We start from the raw sequence: 21,070 nt of genomic DNA, 5'->3' as shown, positions 1-21,070 counted from the left end.
TCTTCTGGTTTTGCTATTGATAGAGATGAGGGGATCATGTTTCATGATATTCTATGAGGGTTCACATCAAAACCACAAGACTGCTCATTGAAACTTCGACCAACCTGATATGAAAGGAAATCGGAAAAAGGGACAAAAGAAATGGGAAATGGGACAATGGAAAAAAGGGAACAGTCTGCTATCTATAACTTGACTGAAGGCTGACGGCGAATATAAATGGATGCGAAAATTTGAATCCGTGTAGTTAGGTGGATACTTATCTTTCTTTTGCTTTGAAAAGGATAACAAACACACACTGTGAAAGTGGGAGTAAAAGAAGTTTACAGGATAACAATGATAGGCACCTACACCTACTCATTTATACTGCTCGAATAGGACAAAAGGGTCTCTACTCGAGCAGTAGGCTATTACTATTTGTTGTGGTCAAATTCTCAAACAATGTTGAGGATAAAATGCCACACCTACTGAACCAAGTAACACAGTAAAGTACAAAGGTTTCAAGTTTATCTGGTTGCTAAATCTTGTACCTAACTATCTAATTAATCAGACAAGTAGGTACCTACTACCTATGCGTATACCAAACTTCCAACCTTTGTTACGCTGTAAGCTGTAACTTTTTTGCTAGTGCATCTTTGTCATGATGATGAATAGGTACCGGCCATCTGCTTCTTCTACTTCTACGTCTCCTTCTTCTTCTCCTTCTTCTTCTTCGCCTTCTTCGCCTCCTCCTTCTTCTTTTTCTTCTTCATGATCTTGACTGCTAGCATATACTCGTAAGTTATCTTTCTTTACCAGACATAATCTTTCATCAAATTAGGTAGCTAGGTATTGATCTTGAATCTCGTTTGTCCTCTATCGGAATTGAACTAGAACCAATGTCAATGTGTAAGGAAAAGGTAGGTCATACTGGCAGATGATTCGTGGAGTTTGTAGCCTCCATAGTCTAGTGGGTATTAAGCTGCGTCCACACATAGACGACGGTCGATCGACGTCCACTGAAACTCTACATTGCCTCGAGAACATAGATTCACCTCGTCGATCGACGGGGTCGACTATGTGTGGACACAGCTTTAGATCTAGTAGTTATGTGTTCTAGTGGGTTTGGGATCTAGTTGGGTATGGGATCTTGAGAGTAGGTGCCTATTACAGGGGTCTAACAGTGGGTATTACAGAGGCCTAGTGGGAATAAAATGAGCTCAGTGGACGTCACACTGATGGTCTAACACTCAAACCTTCATATTAGGTTTAATTCATGAGTGGAGATGCCAAAACTACAATAAGTGGTGGAGATGTCAGAACTACCACCGTTACAGAAGAACTTCAAGGCACTTGTACATACTTAATTGTTAAATACACACAAGTATGAAAGGGTGGATGTAGTCGTCAGACCACCTAACAAACATTATTTATGATTCTACATACATATTATGTAATTATTACACAATAGGTAGTAAATATTAGATATCTATACCGATTTAAAAATTACAATATTTACATAGATAATAATAAAATTCTTCTCTGATTGACCATAGCAATGATCACGGCAAAAGAAATTAAGTTAATTATTATGTACAGGCAGGCACATAGCACTAACCTTATAACCTACGTAATGAGAAGATATTATCTTAAGCAGGTACTAGATACGTTCATAGGTCAGAATAATGGCATGAGATTGCTCTAGGTCTAGGTTAGTAGCACACCTGAGGCCTAGCATATTGCAGATAGTTTATGTTATTATTAATATCATAATACAGTAGATAATATTATTATCATAATATGTATATGTAGTTTAATAGATATTATGAGGTTTACATAAAATAATTGTAAGTTACTCGTTACACATCTTTGTAGAGAAATACATTTCCCATGATGTTTTTGAATAGGAAACAAGAGATGAATATTGAAGGAATAATGATTTATCTACGAGGGGTAGCTACCTGCTTAAGGGGGGCCACATCATCTTCCGATTTAATTCCTGAATGATGAAAATTTGTTCGAAAATTTTCAGAATTCAGACCGTTTTTGTTTGAGATTCTGGGAAGCTATTTTCTCAGAAATAGTGTGTTTATGATTTTTTAGGGGGGGGGGAGGGGGGGGGAGGGTCAAGATTATATGGACCTCACATCTCAAAATAATAAGTCCGACTGTCAGCAAACAAATACAAACTCCGGCCTCAATTTTTCAGAAAATTGTGTAAAATTGGAAAATCTTCGTTTGTCATAAGGACCTATGGCGTACTATGTGTGTGAGCAGTGGGCAGTATGGGTATGTTATAATTAGGCTTGCCAAACGTCCCGAATTGGCCGGGACAGTCCCGAATTTCAGGCGTCCCGTTCAGTTTTTCATTTTGGGGCGTTTTGTCCCGAATTTCCGTTTTTGTCCCAGAAAAAATTCGGGACGCGTTTTTTAACTTTAAAATTAGGTACCTCTATAAATCAGAATTTGTTCTTAACTTGTTTAAATTTGTCATGCTTTCATCAGTTTGCTCTTCCACTTTGCTAAACCTTTATAAACAAGAAAATGTTGTATTAAACCGCCTTAAACGAAAAAAATGAGCTGGTCCCTTGGATTCTCGTTATCACCTATCGTACCTATGTACATATCGTACCTATGTGATTTCGCGATTATGTTCGCGGATTTCGCGATTATGGTCGCGGATTTGGCGATTTTGTTCGCGGATTTCACGATTATGTTCCCGGATTTCGTGATTATGTTCGCGGATTTGGCAATTTTGTTCGCGAATTTGGCGATTATGTTCGCGGATTTGCCGATTATGTGCGCAGATTTGGCGATTATGTTCGCGGATTTCGCGATTATGCTCGCGGATTTCGCGATTATGTTCGCGGATTTCGCGATTATTTTCGCGGATTTCGCGATTATGTTCGCGGATTTGGTGATTTTGTTCGCGGATTTGGCGATTATGTTCGCGGGTTTCGCGATTATGTTCGCGGATTTCGCGATTATTTTCGCGGATTTCGCGATTATGTTCGCGGATTTGGTGATTTTGTTCGCGGATTTGGCGATTATGTTCGCGGGTTTCGCGATTATGTTCGCGGATTTCGCGATTATTTTCGCGGATTTCGCGATTATGTTCGCGGATTTGGTGATTTTGTTCGCGGATTTGGCGATTATGTTCGCGGATTTCGCGATTATTTTCGCGGATTTCGCGATTATTTTCGCGGATTTCGCGATTATTTTCGCGGATTTCGCGATTATTTTCGCGGATTTCGCGATTATTTTCGCGGATTTCGCGATTATTTTCGCGGATTTCGCGATTATTTTCGCGGATTTCGCGATTATTTTCGCGGATTTCGCGATTATTTTCGCGGATTTCGCGATTATTTTCGCGGATTTCGCGATTATTTTCGCGGATTTCGCGATTATTTTCGCGGATTTCGCGATTATTTTCGCGGATTTCGCGATTATTTTCGCGGATTTGGCGATTTTGTTCGCGGATTTTGCGATTATGTTCGCGGATTTGGCAATTATGTTCGCGGATTCGCGTCCCGAATCGACATTTTGGATATTTGGCAAGCCTAGTTATAATAGTCTATGTACTATGTATTTATATATTACAGAGTTACAACAATATTTAAACAGATTATCCCTCAAGCGTGGATACTGAAATGCAAATGGCAAAACCTATAACTTATCAACTCATCTTTGATTATCTCTGGGATTTACAAGATTAAGTACCCAGGTACCTATTGAATTATCAAGTACTGTTTTATTGTATGTTTATCATGCATTGGTAATACCTATGACGGAAGAATAGATTCCCAAGTTAGATTAGAACACATCCATTCACAATAATTACTGGATCTTCTCATTCATGCCCTGTACAAACTTCAATTTTCGTTCTTTGATGATGTTTGAAAAATACATTACATGTTTCTTCAGTACAGATGTGTAGGTATTTCAGTGCTATTTGAAATGCATTATTCTTGTCACGAGCTGCAATCATCGACAGTAAAATACACTGATGGAAAACAAGACTGGCAAATAAAGAAAAATCTTCGCTTCAAACTTCTGAACATTCCAAGGACAATAGGTCCCTTGGCTTCAACAAGCAATACAAAACTTTTCAAACAATGGCTTTGATTTTCAATTAGCATAAAATGGAATAAATTTATCTCTTTATCTTGCTGAATTGTTTAGGTAGCGGCGAGATGGCACCTCTAATTTATAGATAGGAAACATAAGCATGTTAGACAAGTTTACTTATGTTGTGCTGGACAATACAATTTACTGCCCTGAGTTCCTTCATTTGTAAAATAAACAGCAGGACAGCGGGAACACATGATATTGTCATCCTCCTCCTCCTTGCGGACGAAACATAAATATACACCACAACAATTTACATTCTAACAAAACCCGACGTAACATCATTATAATCGGTAGGATGATTTCTGATTCGCGGAGGTTTTTGATTAAATTGAGGATTAGCCTTGAGTGGTGAGCGCATCGCGAGTTATACTCATGCTGATCTTCTCAACTGTGTGTTCAGATATGAGATTCCTGTGTCCGTGTTGTGTCGGTGTGTTTCGCGGTGCTGGCGGGTCCGGTACGATTCTACTTATCCTAGCAGTGTTCCTTGGATTGCCTGCCTGTCCGACAGCCAGATCAAATGGTAAGTTATCCTAAAAATCAAGACATATTTCCCCTTTTTTTACTTTTTTTTTCTTTTTATAAATAATAATAATAATAAACAAATAATAAAAATCAGGTAGGTAAGGCCTTTTGTAATCTTTAAATTACAAAACCTTGTTTAGACTGAGGGGAAAAATACACAAGATCTCGTTCGAACTGCAGGGGAAAGATACAGAAGTTCTTGTTTAGACTGCAGGGGAAAAATACTCGAGACCTTGTTTAGATTACAAGAGAAAAAATACACAAGACTTGTTTATACTAGTTTCTAGTTTTTCGCGTAATATTGAGACCAATAGAGTAGATTTTGTTTACTTTTATTTTAATTTTAAATTACAGTACCTATAGAACAGGTTTTGGAAAGTTAATAGTTAGGCTTTGATCTCATTTGTTCCATTTATAACACCAGACTCAGTGGCTAAAAACGACTTTTTGTGGACTCTGTTGACCTCAAAAAGGATTTATAGGTACATCAAAAACTTGACAGCAAAAAATCTAACAGTACACGTTTTTCTCTTTTCCGGAAATTGATCTCATTTGTTCCATTTATAACACCAGACTCAGTGGCTAAAAACGACTTTTTGTGGACTCTGTTGACCTCAAAAAGGATTTATACATCAAAAACTTGACAGCGAAAAATCTAACAGTACACGTTTTTCTTTTCCGGAAGTTCTGGAAACAATAGGACCTCGCTCATGTATAACGAGGTATGGTCTCAGATTGTTTTGGAGGGTAGATTCAGATACCTATCTGAGTCCATCCTATAAACATTGATGGAGGAAAAAGCCCTGTGAAAACATCAATTCTGCAACAATTTTATAGGAAAACAGCCATACGGAGAAGTATCTGATTACCGTAGTCTATAAATCTGCCAAGTATTGATGTACATAGGTTAGGCATGTCCAAGTAGAAGTCAGCATATTATGTTGCTTGCTTTGTGTTTTGAAATCGAACGGTGATGGAGGAAAAAGCCCTGTGAAAACATCAATTCTGCAACAATTTTATAGGAAAACAGCCATACGGAGAAGTATCTGATTACCGTAGTCCATAAATCTGCCAAGTATTGATGTACATAGGTTAGGCACGTCCAAGTAGAAGTCAGCATATATTATGTTGCTTGCTTTGTGTTTTGAAATGGAACGGTGGATCTAACGTTTGAGGTTTTTGAATTACAGCGCTTTAAATTTTGAAAATTTCAAAAACATTTTTCATTTTTTTACAAAATAGTGAGGAGGAAGCTCAACGTTTAGGAAGTGACCATTACTGGTAGTGACCATTTAATTCATTAGTGGAGATGCCAAAACTACAATAAGTGGTGGAGATGTCAGAACTACCACCTTTACAGAAGAACTTCAAGGCACTTGTACATACTGAATCGTTAAATACACACAAGTATGAAAAGGTGGATGTAGTCGTCAGACCATCTAACAAACACTTTTTATGATTCTACTTACGTATTATGTAATTATCACACAATAGTAGGTAGATATTAGATATCTATACCGATTTAAAAATTACAATATTTACATAGATAATAATAAAATTCTTCTCTGATTGACCATAGCATTGATCACGGCAAAAGAAATTAAGTTAATTATTATGTACAGGCAGGCACATAGCTCTAACCTTATAACCTACGTAATTAGAAGATATTATCTTAAGCAGGTACTAGATACGTTCATAGGTCAGAATAATGGCATGAGATTGCTCTAGGTCTAGGTTAGTAGCACACCTGAGGCCTAGCATATTGCAGATAGTTTATATTATTATTAATATCATAATACAGTAGATAATATTATTATCATAATATGTAGTTTAATAGATATTATGAGGCTGGTCCCTTGGATTCTCGTTTATCCAGGTTCGACTGTATTTTGTTTAACAGGAATGCTTAAATCAGTTTTTGAGCTCTCCTGAAAAATTGTGCTCGAGTGACTTGTGAGGTTTTGAAAAGTACCTCCTCAAATATCAAAGCTTTGAAATTTGTTTTTAATGGGAAATTATCAAACTTCGTTTTGATTACGAGGTAAAGCAGTAGGTGGTTCAATTTCTTTTTCGTTTGGGATCATTTCACGTCAACTTTTCGAGATTCTCTATTCAAAACAACACGAGCATGAACAAGCCTCGCCTGATAAGACAACATTTTAAAGATTTTCGAATACTATAATGTTTCAAAATATAAATACACTGCTAGAACGGAGACTTAAAGTCTCTTTACCCATGCAGTCTATCGAAAAATTAGTAAGTTCGCTTAAGCTCAGCTTTTAACATGCAATAATGGGCAAACCATTTGAGTGTTCCGATGAAACAAACCAACAGCAGACTTTGCTAGTTGATTGAACAAAGGGAGAACAAGAAAGAACAGAGGGAACAAATAAGTTATAAACTTATTCAAGTTTTTTTTTCGGTTAGCGTTAGATCATCGAACCTTGATGACTATTTTTTGGGCCAAATTTCAAATCGTTTTGTCTTATGAGGTGATATATAGAAGCCCTCTTTCTGAATGATGTTTCAAATAATATGTAGGTATAGGTTTACCTCACTTACCAAATTAGAGCGTTCGATATGTAACGAACTTCAGAGGTACCTGTAGGTATTAAATTCATAAAACATAGCAAATGTATAAAAAAAAGTTATATTTATTTATTTTTATAGCTTTTGAAAGATCACTCTCTCCCCCCCCTCCTTCCCTCTCTCCCTCTCTTTTTTTGACTCTCTCTCTCTCTCTTCAAAATTTTAATCCACACAAAAAAGTACATTAGGTAGGTACCTAGTTTACGTGCTAGGTGCTAGCCTAGTTTTGCCAACCTCCTAGCAAGCTATTGATTATTTTTAGACCTTCAACATTTTCTATCAATGATTTAGTTAAATTAATCCACAGTACATTAGGTAGGTACCTAGTTTACGTGCTAGGTGCTAGCCTAGTTTTGCCAACCTCCTAGCAAGCTATTGATTATTGTTAGACCTTCAACATTTTCTATCAATGATTTAGTTAAATATCAAAGCTTTGAAATTTGTTTTTAATGGGAAATTATCAAACTTTGTTTTGATTACGAGGTAAAGCAGTAGGTGGTTCAATTTCTTTTTCGTTGGGGATCATTTCACGTCAACTTTTCGAGATTCTCTATTCAAAACAACACGAGCATAAACAAGCCTCGCCTGATAAGACATTTTAAAGATTTTCGAATGCTATAATGTTTCAAAATATAAGTACACTGTTAGAACGGAGACTGTAAAGTCCCTTTACCCATGCAGTCTATGGAAAAATTAGTAAGTTCGCTTAAGCTCAGCTTTTAACATGCAATAATGGGCACACCATTTGAGTGTTCCGATGAAACAAACCAACAGCAGACTTTTGCTAGTTGATTGAACAAAGGGAGAACAAGAAAGAACAAAGGGAACAAATAAGTTATAAACTTTTTTTTCGGTTAGATCATCGAACCTTGATGACTATTTTTTGGGCCAAATTTCAAACCGTTTTATCTTATGAGGTGATCCATAGAAGCCCTCTTTCTGAATGATGTTTCAAATAATATGTAGGTTTACCATCACTTACCAAATTAGAGCGTTGGATATGTGACAAAACTGTCTTTCCTTTGCCCTCAGTACATCCTTGGCACCAACAAACCCAGCCTCATGATGACACAGGCAGGTCTCGGAGGGAGCTACCCCTTGATTATGATACGGCCGACCCCTCGGATTGGCGTCACCTAACAGACTGGCCTCATTTGAGACGAAGACGAAATCTACTGCCTCACTTCAACCCCTTTCATGTAAGTAAAATAGGTCGATTGGCTCATTGTCCGTTGTGGACGCCTACTTAGGGAAACGTGGGTAATGAACATTTTTTACAGGCGAAAGTAAGAGATTCAACACGTTTATAAATATAGATGTATAATATAGATGTCTTTTGGTTCTCCTTTTCACGTTTCTAAATAGGTATGATTCTCAGAATGCCATTGACATTGACCATTTATGATAACCGACTGAAGAAGATCTCTGTTTTTCATAGACTTAGGTAAATATTTCTTTGTCTCTTTGTTCCAGAGGAATGTCAGCGACAACTTTGTTTATTTGGACAGCAAGAACTTCAGCTCTATAAAGTGAGTAGACTTGTTGACCGAAAAAAAGATTCGCCAAAACTATTTCATACAAATTTATAGGTCCAGAGGAATGTCAGCGACAACTTTGTTTATTTGGACACCAAGAACTTCAGCTCTATAAAGTGAGTAGACTTGTTGACCGAAAAAAAGATTCGCCAAAACTATTTCAAACAAATTTATAGGTATGCATTTTTCTCAGGAAAAGAGTGGGGAAAAAGTATGTAGGCAGGTAATCACAATTTATAAAATCAATATTGGTTACTAGAACCTAATACGTACAAGTGTAAAACATATCGTTCGTTATCAGTCCATGATATAAATATCACTCCCATAGGTAAATAAATAAAAGAATAACATAAATATAGCGTAGTACCTACCTTCCTAATCGCATTATGTGTAAAAGTTTGTAAAAGGATGAGCGGTAATACCTACTTATTTACACCACGTTTCAATGATTTTATTACAGCTGAACTTGGCATTCGTTCAAAACGAAACACAACTTTGAAAGTAATTATACGAAGTTTTATCTCGTTTTTATCAGCAATCAAAATACAATGCTAAGTATACTCATTTTTAACGATGTGCTAATGCGATTTGAAACTACTCATCTGCTTATGTTAGCAGGTGATAGATATAGGTGGGTATACCATATTCTGCATGTTCATGAGGAAAATTAATCATTTATTGAATAAACGAAATGATCAATTTCCGAGTTTTGAGTTAGCAACTTTAACATATCATTCGTTATCAGTCCATGATATAAATATCACTCCCATAGGTAAATAAATAAAACAATAACATAAATATAGCGTAGTACCTAATACCTTCCTAATCGCATTATGTGTAAAAGTTTGTAAAAGGATGAGCGATAATACCTATGTAAGTACGTTGGTACTTACCGAGTTTTACTTCATTGGCAACTTATGCAAGCAGTTCTAATCTGAAATCCAAATAGAAAATTGTAATGATAGAATTAATAATTCTGCACAGTTTATGCGAATAGAGAATTCTAAATTCTTCGAAACATGCAGGTTTCCCCAAATGAATTTTATTCATATATGGGTGAAGAGATTGAGTTTGCCCCTTTTTCGGATTAAAAACTAGAAATTTGTGTTAAAACATTTTAATTTTGAGCTAGCTACCTACCTATACGGTAAACTGCTAACATAATAGGACTTCTGGCCCAATATCAAAATACAATGCTAAGTATACTCATTTTTAACGATGTGCTAATGCGATTTGAAACTACTCATCTGCTTATGTTAGCAGGTGATAGGTATAGGTGGGTATACTATATTCTGCATATTCATGAGGAAAATTAATCATTTATTGAGAATAAACGAAATGATCAATTTCCGAGTTTTGAGTTAGCAACTTTATAGGTACTACCTAGGTAGTTAGGTAGGTATGTTTTTCTTGATTTTGTCTCTGGATCAATGATTCTGCATTTAGTTTGTAGGTATTACCTCGGTATGTTTTTACTTTCTATTATTCTGTTTATTGTATCACCAATTATTTACCTCATAATCCCCTTTCAAATACTTTTTTCAAAGTACCCATCATGAAGATGGATCCATGACCCATTTTTAAGAGTACTTGACTGACTCGGTAATTTTGTGAAGCTCCATATTCTACTGGACTGTATGGAAAATGAGCAGGTAAATTGCTGAGCGTCATTTGACATAATGATGTTGGACTCTGTAACTTTGTGAATTCCATTTAAAAAATTGAAATGAAGGGACGGTAACTTGCACTGAAGACTAAAGGGTCAGTAACTTGCTTTCTATAAAGTGGCAGGGCTCTCCTAGAAGAGCTTTTTCACCCAACCACTCCTAAATCCTCACGAAGATCCGTCTGCTATTTTTTTCCAGTACAGATTTCCTCTATGACAACTTCAACTCGGACCGTGAGAACAATGTTGTGAAACACCCGGTATTCTGGGAGGAGCAGGAAGACGCGGACACCATTCGGAGAAATCAAGGTGAGCTTTCACAGATCGTCCAAAAAGTAGAGGAAAATTCCTTTTAATGTCACTTTAAAGAAGCAAAATCTCCGTACTACCTATCTCTGGTCTTGGAAAATGGGGATTTTTTATGGCGTGCTGAGGCCGGAATTTGCCCACTGCCCCTCGTACATTAGCTGTATAACTCCTGGTAGCTTCCATAGCAAAGTGATTCTTCATCAGGCATAACTACTTCTGCAGCTCTGAGGCCGGAATTTGCCCACTGCCCCTCGTACATTAGCTGTATAACTCCTGGTAGCTTCCATAGCAAAGTGATTCTTCATCAGGCATATAACTACTTCTGCAGCTCTCAACAGAAAAAAAAGATAATAATAATTGAACTTTTGCTGAGCATAGCTAAAGAACGACTGGTCTATGAAGATGAAAAATCATCATTCTCACAATAGCTATAATAGATATATATGCTAAGATACCTAATATCTATCTCTCTAATTCTCTATAACTCTACAGGTCTACACCTACTCTAAACATTTTTTTTTTTCCAAGTCCATCTTCCCTTGTTTTATCCAGTTTTTCTATCTCAATTTTCTCTTATAATCTAATTTTTCTTTGAGTCAAAGCGATTGCTCTGTCACTCTAAACTTTTTTTTTCCAAGTCCATCTTCCCTTGGTTTTATCCAGTTTTTCTCTCTCAATTTTCTCTTATAATCTAATTTTTCTTTGAGTCAAAGCGATTGCTCTGATGCATTTTTCACCCAATCAATTGAGGAAATCTGATTACTGTTCTACTAGCACAGCATCCGACTCATAGCACCTTTTGCAATTATCAATTTATTAGATTATTAAATTAATTCTATCCTAGTTTCAAAGATCTATCTTTCAGAAATCAGGTCTTTACTAGCATCGGATGCTGTGTTAACTTGATTTGTTCTTTGTTGATGATTGTTCTCTACAAGTTGAAAAAGTAAAACAATATTAGAACTGTGCCAGTTCCAAGAACGACTCTGCTGCACGCCCCGCTCCTCACGTTTTATCAACGTGCAGAAAAAAAGTCGTACCTTTTGTCAATATTTCCTACGCGTCTAGTAAATAGTGAGGAATAGGGACTCGCAGAGTTGTTCGTGAAATTTGGCCCTGATTTATTTATTTAGTTAGACTCTTTACTGGTTATAATTCAATGTAACTACACAAATAAAAGAAATTACAAACAAAAGGGCGAAATTATTGCCTGCGGCAATCTCTACCATTCAACGCTGATGATTCCTGATAATTGTTTATTTTATTGTTTGGATTTCAGCCAAGCTGATGAAGCAATACATGGACACATCCGCCGACCCCTGCGTCCAATCTCTACCATTCAACCCTTATGATTCCTGATAGTTGTTTAGTTTATTGTTTGGATTTCAGCCAAGCTGATGAAGCAATACATGGATACATCCGCCGATCCATGTGTGGACTTCTATCAATATGCCTGTGGGAATTGGGGCAAACTGAACCCCATCCCCAAGGACAAAGCTGCGTTTGATACATTCGAGATGTTGAGAGAATCTTTGGATTCTGTCCTCCGAGATTTGCTGGAAGCGGATATTTCCAGCGACGACTGCGACTCTTACGTGAAAGCGAAGAACTTGTACTCTTCATGTATCAACCATGGTGAGTAATGAGAAGACATTTGAGGAAAGCGGATATTTCCAGCGACGACTGCGACTCTTACGTGAAAGCGAAGAACTTGTACTCTTCATGCATCAACCATGGTGAGTAATGAGAAGACATTTGAGGTATTTTCCATTTTACTAATCGTCGATTCGTTATGTGAAAAAAGAAAAACCGATAACTAGTACCTACATACAGTAGGCCAAAAGTTAAACAATAATAGAAATGCATAGAGCAAGCGGATATTTCCAGCGACGACTGCGACTCTTACGTGAAAGCGAAGAACTTGTACTCTTCATGCATCAACCATGGTGAGTAATGAGAGGATATTTGAGGTATTTGCCATTTTACTAATCGTCCATTCGTTATGTGAAAAAAGAAAAACCGATAACTAGTACATACAGTAGGCCAAAAGTTGAACAATAATAAAAAATGCCCAGAGTACACAAATGCCTATAAAACCAAGCCTAAAATCTAGAATGGAAAACCAATCCATTTTTTGCCATTTTACTAATCGTCCATTCGTTATGTGAAAAAAGAAAAACCGATAACTAGTACATACAGTAGGCCAAAAGTTAAACAATAATAGAAATGCATAGAGTACACATATGCCTATAAAACCAAGCCTAAAATCTAGAATGGAAAACAAATCCATTTTCAGGAGACTTCCAAATAGATTTGGTGATAGATTTTAGTGAACATGTCTGGTCCTTAATAGTGCATTATCTCGAAAAATCTCCAGCAATAAAACGTATTCCAAGGCAATCCAATAAGAGAAAACAATTGAAAGGAGATAAAATTCAGTTTCTAAAACTCGTAAAGATTCCAGTAAACTCAATGATGAGTGATGAGAAGATGGAAGGATGGACAGGACCAGGGAAAATAGAAAGATGGGAAAAATGAATAGGACAAGGGAAAATAGAAATAGGTATGTAGAAATGGAGAATATGGAATAGAACGGATAACAAAAATACGAAGAATGTTTGGAATGAGAAATCCTTGCTCTCATGTTTTTCATTTATATTAGCCTCACGCCTCTAACGTTGTTGTAAGAATAATGAAAACTATTCCGTTACGCCTTACTTCGTTCTTCTCTCCTTTAGCCTTCGAAAAACTTTTGGATTTTGCTACTATTGTTATTAAGATTTAAAAAGTCATTACTAAGTCAGGTCTCAGAAAGTGTACAAATTAATGCTTTGTCAAGACGATGATAAATAAGCCAGAGTCAGCAGATGTAACCATATGACTTGCTGTCTGGGTAGCTTCTTTCATGAATTTCAAGCTATAAGTATTTAATGTTACACCAAAAACAGTTGCTACAAAGCCATAATAATTTTCTTCTATTGGTCTCTAATGGCAGACTGAAGGCATTGTGAAATTTGTAAAACCAAAAATAAATCTTTCAATCTGAGGCCAGCCACTCACACTGAGACCATCTGACAGACCTCGGTCTCACAGACCTAGGTCTGTAAGACCGCGTCTTAACGAGTGTAGCGGAAAAGGCTCGAGACCCAGGTCTGTCAGACGCTCTGACCGTCAGTGGCGGTAATGAAACCAACAATTACCTACCTAGGTATATGGGGGGAAATCTGAACGTATCTCTCTGAAACGACGTTGTACTTCACCGAATTTATGAGACCCCTCTCACCGTGCTTCCACTGATAATGATGTGGGCAGTCTACGTTATCGGCACAAAGCTCACTCGAGCGTGCTTTTTTTCCAACCAGGTTATTATTATGTGTAAAGTTATTACGGACGTCAGTGGTGAATCTGGAAGTCGTTTGGTTGGAATGTTCCCCTTTTACTTGATTTCTAAGAATTCCAAACCAAGGTAAGGATCTTAAGGAATATGCTTTAGCAATGTACCGACCTACCGCAATTTCTCTTATTTGATTTCTTTACCCCTAATTTCTCCGCTTTCTGCATTAGGTAGGTATAGTCTCCTCTTCTCCCCTTCTCCATTTGCCCCTTGGGGTGGTTCAATTTCCTCTTGATTTCTTGTTTTAGTAATTTCTTGTATGAACCAATGATATTTTTGGATTCCTTGAAGTCTATCTGAAATATTATAAGGTATTTCCAAGAACACTTTAGTTAGGGACACGGTTAGCCCAATGGTATCGCGCTTGCTTACCATGCAGAAGGATTGCCTAGGTATTTCTCTGGTGTTCTGTCAGCCTTACGCCACTGGCCAAAAGAAGCTATGATTATTAATATAGGTAATAGGTAGAGCCATTTTTTCCATCGTTTCGTATAAGTAGGACTTCTTTATCCCTGGTGTAATATTAGAGCTCCAAATGGTATGAAAAGAGGAGGTAGAGGGATGGTATGAGACAATTATTTTGCGGTTTGTTATATTGAATCAGAAAATAATGTCATATGAAATCCTAAGCTATAGGTATGTAGGTACATAGGTATTCTTTACAGACACTTGTGTAGTGTGTTAGGAAAAGGTAAAAATATTAAACCGGGTCCACACTTGTGTTGGAAATATCAGACGATAATGTTGTATGAAGTATGGAGGACCGTGCTTTAGTGCGCGGCCACAACGGCAACCATAGACCATGGACCCCCACCGAGACCATCGACCATTGAACCGGGTCCACACTTGTGTTGGAAATATCAGACGATAATGTTGTATGAAGTATGGAGGACCGTGCTTTAGTGCGCGGCCACAACGGCGACCATAGACAATGGACCCCCACCGAGACCATCGACCATTACAGAAAAATACTCATGCAGCTCAATTTCTTGATTTTCCTGCGAGGGTTGGTACTATGGTCAGTGCTCCGTTGAAAACGCTTCAAATCATGAGCATGGTTTGTTTATTTCCTCTTGGGTCGGTATTAGGCTACTTGATTTTCCTGCGAGGGTTGGTACTATGGTCAGTGCTCCGTTGAAAACGCTTCAAATCATGAGCATGGTTTGTTTATTTCCTCTTGAGTCGGTACAAGGCTATGGTCGATGGTCGGTTCTCCGTTGTGGACGCCTACTTAGGGAAACGTGGGTAATGAACATTTTTTACAGGCGAAAGTAAGAGATTCAACACGTTTATAAATATAGCTGCCTTTGTTTATATAGATGCAACACGTTTATAAATATAGATGCCTTTTGGTTCTCCTTTTCACGTTTCTAAATAGGTATGATTCTCAGAATGCCATTGACCATTTGATAATCAACCGAAGAAGATTTCTGTCCTCATTTGAGACGAAGACGAAATCTACTGCCTCATTTCAACCCATTTCATGTAAGTAAAATAGGTCGATTGGCTCATTGCTTGGAACTTGGAACCCTTGACGTTCGCGCGAACCCAGTAAGCTCGATATTTTATGCCCCTCTTGCCCGTTTTACACATTTTCAGCTGACGGAAAATCTCAAAAACCGATTTACCTATTAAGTCGTTGATTATTTGACTGATCCTCAATAGATGCAACACGTTTATAAATATAGATGCCTTTTGGTTCTCCTTTTCACGTTTCTAAATAGGTATGATTCTCAGAATGCCATTGACATTGACCATTTGATAATCGACTGAAATCGCGCGAACCCAGTAAGCTCGATATTTTATGCCCCTCTTGCCCGTTTTACACATTTTCAGCTGACGGAAAATCTCAAAAACCGATTTCCCTATTAAGTCGTTGATTATTTGACTGATCCTCTACAATGTCATGTTCCACAAATCTACAGTGTTTGTTTGTCAACAGTGTTTTACAATCTACATTGTATGTTTGTCAACACTGTAGATTGTAGAGCTTTCTTGTTTTCCCCATCCGTGACAAAAGCTCCGGCCCATTAAATATTTATTTAAAATAGGTATATTGAGAGATTTGTATCGAATAACTAATTAATGGAATCTTCTTAAATAATGTCATGTTCCACAAATCTACAGTGTTTGTTTGTCAACAGTGTTTTACAATCTACATTGTATGTTTGTCAACACTGTAGATTGTAGACCTTTCTTGTTTTCCCCATCCGTGGCAAAAGCTCCGGCCCATTAAATATTTATTTAAAATAGGTATATTGAGAGATTTGTATCGAATAACTATTTAATGGAATCTTCTTAAATAAATTAATAACCTCTGAGAATACTCAGAAACTATTTGGTCATCGGTTCCCAGTATGTCCAAAGGTGGTCAACACTTAAAACACTCATCTGATTGTAGACCCGAGCCCAAGTTATTCCGCTCCACTCTTTATCACTCAATTCATCAATTGTGCGTTTCCTGTTTAGGACTGACTGTCTTTGTAAATCGTACTATGGTACTTTATTTATTATTATCAGGCACCCACTACCTTTCTCTGGTAAAATGATAATGGTAGGTTTGTCATCTCCACTAAGCAATCCTGTTTTCCTCCTGATTGCCTTCAAGGAAAATCGAATAATTTGATTCCTGTGAAGATGTTTCAAAATCTCCATAAGCAGATTTATTTAGTTACAAAAAATTTCACTGTTGACATCCTTAATTTTCGTGCTCTGAGAGTCGATTTTTTTTTTTTTTTTTACAAAAAGTGACAAAATTTTGAAATGTTTGAATTGTGCTTGGTGTCGATTTTTTTTTTTTTTTTTTTTTTAAGTGACGAAATTTTGAAATGTTTGACTGGTTTACCATTATTAAATAGGTATTAATGATTTAGATACCTCATTATGATTGATTCCAGACATTAATCTTATGCCCGTAAACCAAATCGTTATCTAGTCTATTGACATCTAGGGTCACTGAGCTATCCCCTATTATTGACATCTAGGGTCACTGAGCTATCCCCTATTATTGACATCTAGGGTCACTGAGCTATCCCCTATTATTGACATCTAGAGTCACTGAGCTATCCCCTATTATTGACATCTGGGGTCCTTGACCTATCCCCTATTAGGCACTGACTCCTTTAACCAATTATTCATGAAAATGTCTGTCTCATTGTGGAATATAGATAGTTAGAAATGACTATTTTCTCCTTGATCTTGGTTTCTACTTCACCAACAGTAAGTTGCTGGTTAGAGTCAAATCTCTCTCTCTCTCTCTCTCTCTCTCTCTCTCTCTTTCATGAGCACTTTTTTTCCAGCTCCATGTTGGCAGCACAAAAAATATACTTACAAAGGAGGCTACTTCTTGCTTCCCTCTGATATTGGATCTCTACACCAATAATAAAATTCCTAAATAATAAATAATAAGTAATCTTACCATAATGAGAGAGTAATGTACCTACCTCTCTAATACCATCATAAAATAATGAGTGAGCTTGCAAATTAGTTCTTGTGGTTTAAGTAGTAACCATAATCCTTCTGCACGTGCTGTAATTTCAAGCTTAAAGCTTTCTTTGTTTACTTAAAGATTATGACGGACCATCAAGTAAATAGAAGATCGGAGGCCAGCAGTTTGAAAGGTCCAACCGCACTGCCTCGTGTAGTTGTACACAACTAGAAGTTTCCAATTGATTTAGTTTTACACGGGGATTTAGGGTAGGCTTGAAAGGTCCAACCGCACTGCCTCGTGTAGTTGTACACAACTAGAAGTTTCCAATTGATTTAGTTTTACACGGGGATTTAGGGTAGGGATCATGCATTTCGGTGTTATATGATCCCCTGAGAAATGGTGATCCAACCTTTCGCCCCTTACATGAATTCCGTCAAATTTCCCATCATATTGAACTACCACCGCACTGCCTCGTGTAGTTGTACACAACTAGAAGTTTCCAATTGATTTAGTTTTACACGGGGATTTAGGGTAGGCATCATGCATTTTGGTGTTGCATGATCCCCTGAGAAATGGTGATCCAACCTTTCGCCCCTTACATGAATTCCGTCAAATTTCCCATCATATTGAACTACGAGCAGATACCTAGATATTCATTTGTATTTTAGATTGTCCCCGTAGGAAAGGCGATAAGGCGTAGGCGATCCAAACTTTCGGCCGGATCTAAATTTGGTTAAATTTCATTTAACATAATAAACAACCTAAATTCTAGGAAACTAGGGGAACGAGTCTTGGAAAAAGTTAATGGGTCTTCAAACATCGTAGGAAAGGCGATAAGGCGTAGGCGATCCAAACTTTCGGCCGGATCTAAATTTGGTTAAATTTCATTTAACATAATGAACAACCTAAATTCTAGGAATCTAGGGGAACGAGTCTTGGACAAAAATTAATGGGTCTTCAAACATTATTATACATACAAGAAAATTGCCCTAATTATTGTACCCAACGCTGAAAAACATCTCATATCTCTCATAGCCTATCTGCCCATCTACTCATAAAGTGAACGTTAAACCCAAAAAAAAAAAAAAAAAAAAAAAAAACCCCTCTCCCCCACCTCACAAAAAAAAAAAAAATAAAAAAAAAAAAAAAAAAAAAAAAAAAAAAAAAAAAAAAAAAAACATCCAGACGAAACTAATACCCATGCCAAACCGCAATTACTGGGGAAATCCCTCCGTGCCCCGCCTCATGCAGCTGAAAATTAATAACGATGCAGTCACCAGGGCAAAGTGGAGTAGTCACTAGGACAGAGGGCAGTGGGAAATGTATTTACCAGAGCCATGGGGAGAGTGGACACTAGAGTAGTGCTTCTCAAAGTTGTCACCATCGTAAATACACTTTTAATAGCGCTTAACCCCCCCCCCCCCAAAAAAAAAACATCCAGACGAAACTAATACCCATGACAAACCGCAATTACTGGGGAAATCCCCCCGTGCCCCGCCTCATGCAGCTGAAAATTAATAACGATGCAGTCACCAGGGCAAAGTGGAGTAGTCAGTCACTAGGACAGAGGGCAGTGGGAAGTGTATTTACCAAAGCCATGGGGAGAGTGGACACTAGAGAGTAGTGCTTCTCAAAGTTGTCACCATTTTCAAAACACCAACCTTTCCGTGGCATTTTCCTTTAATAGCGCCGCAGGCCTTTTTCAATTTGGCCTTCTGTCTTTCTTTATCTAAAGAGCTTCTTGATCTTTCCTTTTTTTAATCTCAAATCTCGCAGCACACCTAAAGCGACCATCAAATGGAATCCTGCCAGTACCTACTGTGCAACTTGAACCACGGTCTGCTCTGTGCTCTGTGTTGTGTCGCGGTACACTGTTCGAGAAGTACTGCACTTGGGCAATGGTGGGTGCAGTACTATGGGCTTGGAGCAATGGAGACATACCCGCCATGACGGATAGGACAAAATATCATCGGTCAGACGCAGGGCTTTTAGCAGGAATGGGGAATGACAAAAGTAATATTAGGCTTTGACAGCTAGATTAAAAGAGGAAGCAAATGTGAACAGGCTTTGACTGATGCCCGCTACTCACGCTCAGACGGTCTGAGAGACCGCGGTCTCACAAGTCTGTCTGACCGCGGTCTCACAAGTATGTCAGAATTAGGTCTCACAAGTCTGTCAGACCTAGGTCTGAACGTGGGTTGCGGGCATTACCTATTTCCCGACACCCCGACAACTGGTATACCTCTTTCCGGTCCTAATGTCTCTCTGAAAAAAATCCCAGGCAAGTTTTACTCTCTGAAGTCTGAAGATATCATAAAGCTCTACAATTTTTTATTTTTAGCCACACAATCTAATATAGTTACTTCAGAAGTACATAAGAGTAGAAGAGTACATAGGAAAGCCCAGGAAATAAATAGACAATTACCTCCCGGTATTCTGGGAGGAGCAGGAAGACGCGGACACCATTCGGAGAAATCAAGGTGAGCTTTCACAGATCGTCCAAAAAGTAGAGGAACATTCCTTTTAATGTCACTTTAAAGAAGCAAAATCTCCGTACTATCTCTGGTCTTGGAAAATGGGGATTTTTTATGGGGTGCTGAGGCCGGAATTTGCCCACTGCCCCTCGTACATTAGCTGTATAACTCCTGGTAGCTTCCATAACAAAGTGATTCTTCATCAGGCATAACTACTTCTGCAGCTTATTTAGATCCCTCATTATGATTGATTCCAGACATTAATCTTATGCCCGTGAACCAAATCGTTATCTAGTCTATTGACATCTAGGGTCACTGAGCTATCCCCCCTATTATTGACATCTAGGGTCACTGAGCTCCCCTATTCTAGGGTCACTGAGCTATCCCCTATTATTGACATCTGGGGTCTTTGACCTATCCCCTATTAGGTACTGACTCCCTTAACCAATTATTCATGTAAATGTCTGTCTCATTGTGGAATATAGGAATTGAACTTTTGCTGAGCATAGCTAAAGAACGACTGGTCTATGAAGATGAAAAATCATCATTCTCACAATAGCTATAATAGATATATGCATACTTGCCTAAGATACCTAATATCTATCTCTCTAATTCTCTATAACTCTACAGGTCTACACCCACTCTAAACATATGCATACTTGCCTAAGATACCTAATATCTATCTCTCTAATTCTCTATAACTCTACAGGTCTACACCCACTCTAAACTTTAAAAAAAAATCCCCCTAGCCATTCTTATTTTTCTTAGATTTTTTATTTTTCTTCCAAGTCTCTTCTTCGTATTCTTTGTTTTTAGCCCGTCCTTCCTTTATTATTACGATAGTAATAAAAAAAAAGGTATAGTGGACTGGCTATTGTATTGGCTTCGGTGTCGTCTGTCTGTCTGTCTGTCTGTCCGTCCCCCATAGAAGGACTTATCCAAACCTGGTCGACCTATATTTCAAATTAAAGGTCTTTTTACCAGGAACACGAAAGTGGTGGTGCAAATTTTGTCCAGAGAACCATAAAGCCAAAAAAAAAA

General features: G+C 37.7%; 2 protein-coding genes across 2 annotated transcripts in view; one reads left to right on the top strand and one right to left on the bottom strand.

Moving 5' to 3' along the window:
* LOC103521202 (pyrokinin-1 receptor-like) overlaps nucleotides 1–21,070 on the bottom strand; it is a 164,828-nt gene that overhangs the window by 69,196 nt on the left and 74,562 nt on the right. Inside the window, exon 2 of the mRNA XM_026832068.1 lies at nucleotides 9,650–9,690. The gene's annotated coding sequence lies outside the window, so the exon portion shown is untranslated. The remainder of the gene's footprint in view (nucleotides 1–9,649; nucleotides 9,691–21,070) is intronic.
* LOC103521181 (neprilysin-4-like) overlaps nucleotides 4,412–21,070 on the top strand; it is a 57,443-nt gene continuing 40,784 nt past the window's right edge. Inside the window, exons 1-5 of the mRNA XM_026832062.1 lie at nucleotides 4,412–4,630; nucleotides 8,254–8,420; nucleotides 8,817–8,872; nucleotides 10,622–10,731; nucleotides 12,121–12,366. Of these exons, the coding sequence (XP_026687863.1) occupies nucleotides 4,480–4,630; nucleotides 8,254–8,420; nucleotides 8,817–8,872; nucleotides 10,622–10,731; nucleotides 12,121–12,366 (730 nt within the window). The 5' untranslated portion in view covers nucleotides 4,412–4,479. The remainder of the gene's footprint in view (nucleotides 4,631–8,253; nucleotides 8,421–8,816; nucleotides 8,873–10,621; nucleotides 10,732–12,120; nucleotides 12,367–21,070) is intronic.

This window comes from Diaphorina citri, unplaced genomic scaffold (assembly GCF_000475195.1).
Source record: "Diaphorina citri unplaced genomic scaffold, Diaci psyllid genome assembly version 1.1 scaffold73, whole genome shotgun sequence".
Taxonomy (NCBI): Eukaryota; Metazoa; Arthropoda; class Insecta; order Hemiptera; family Psyllidae; genus Diaphorina; species Diaphorina citri.
The sequence above is the reverse complement of the archived record's forward strand: the minus strand, read 5'-3'. Positions and strand labels throughout refer to the sequence as shown.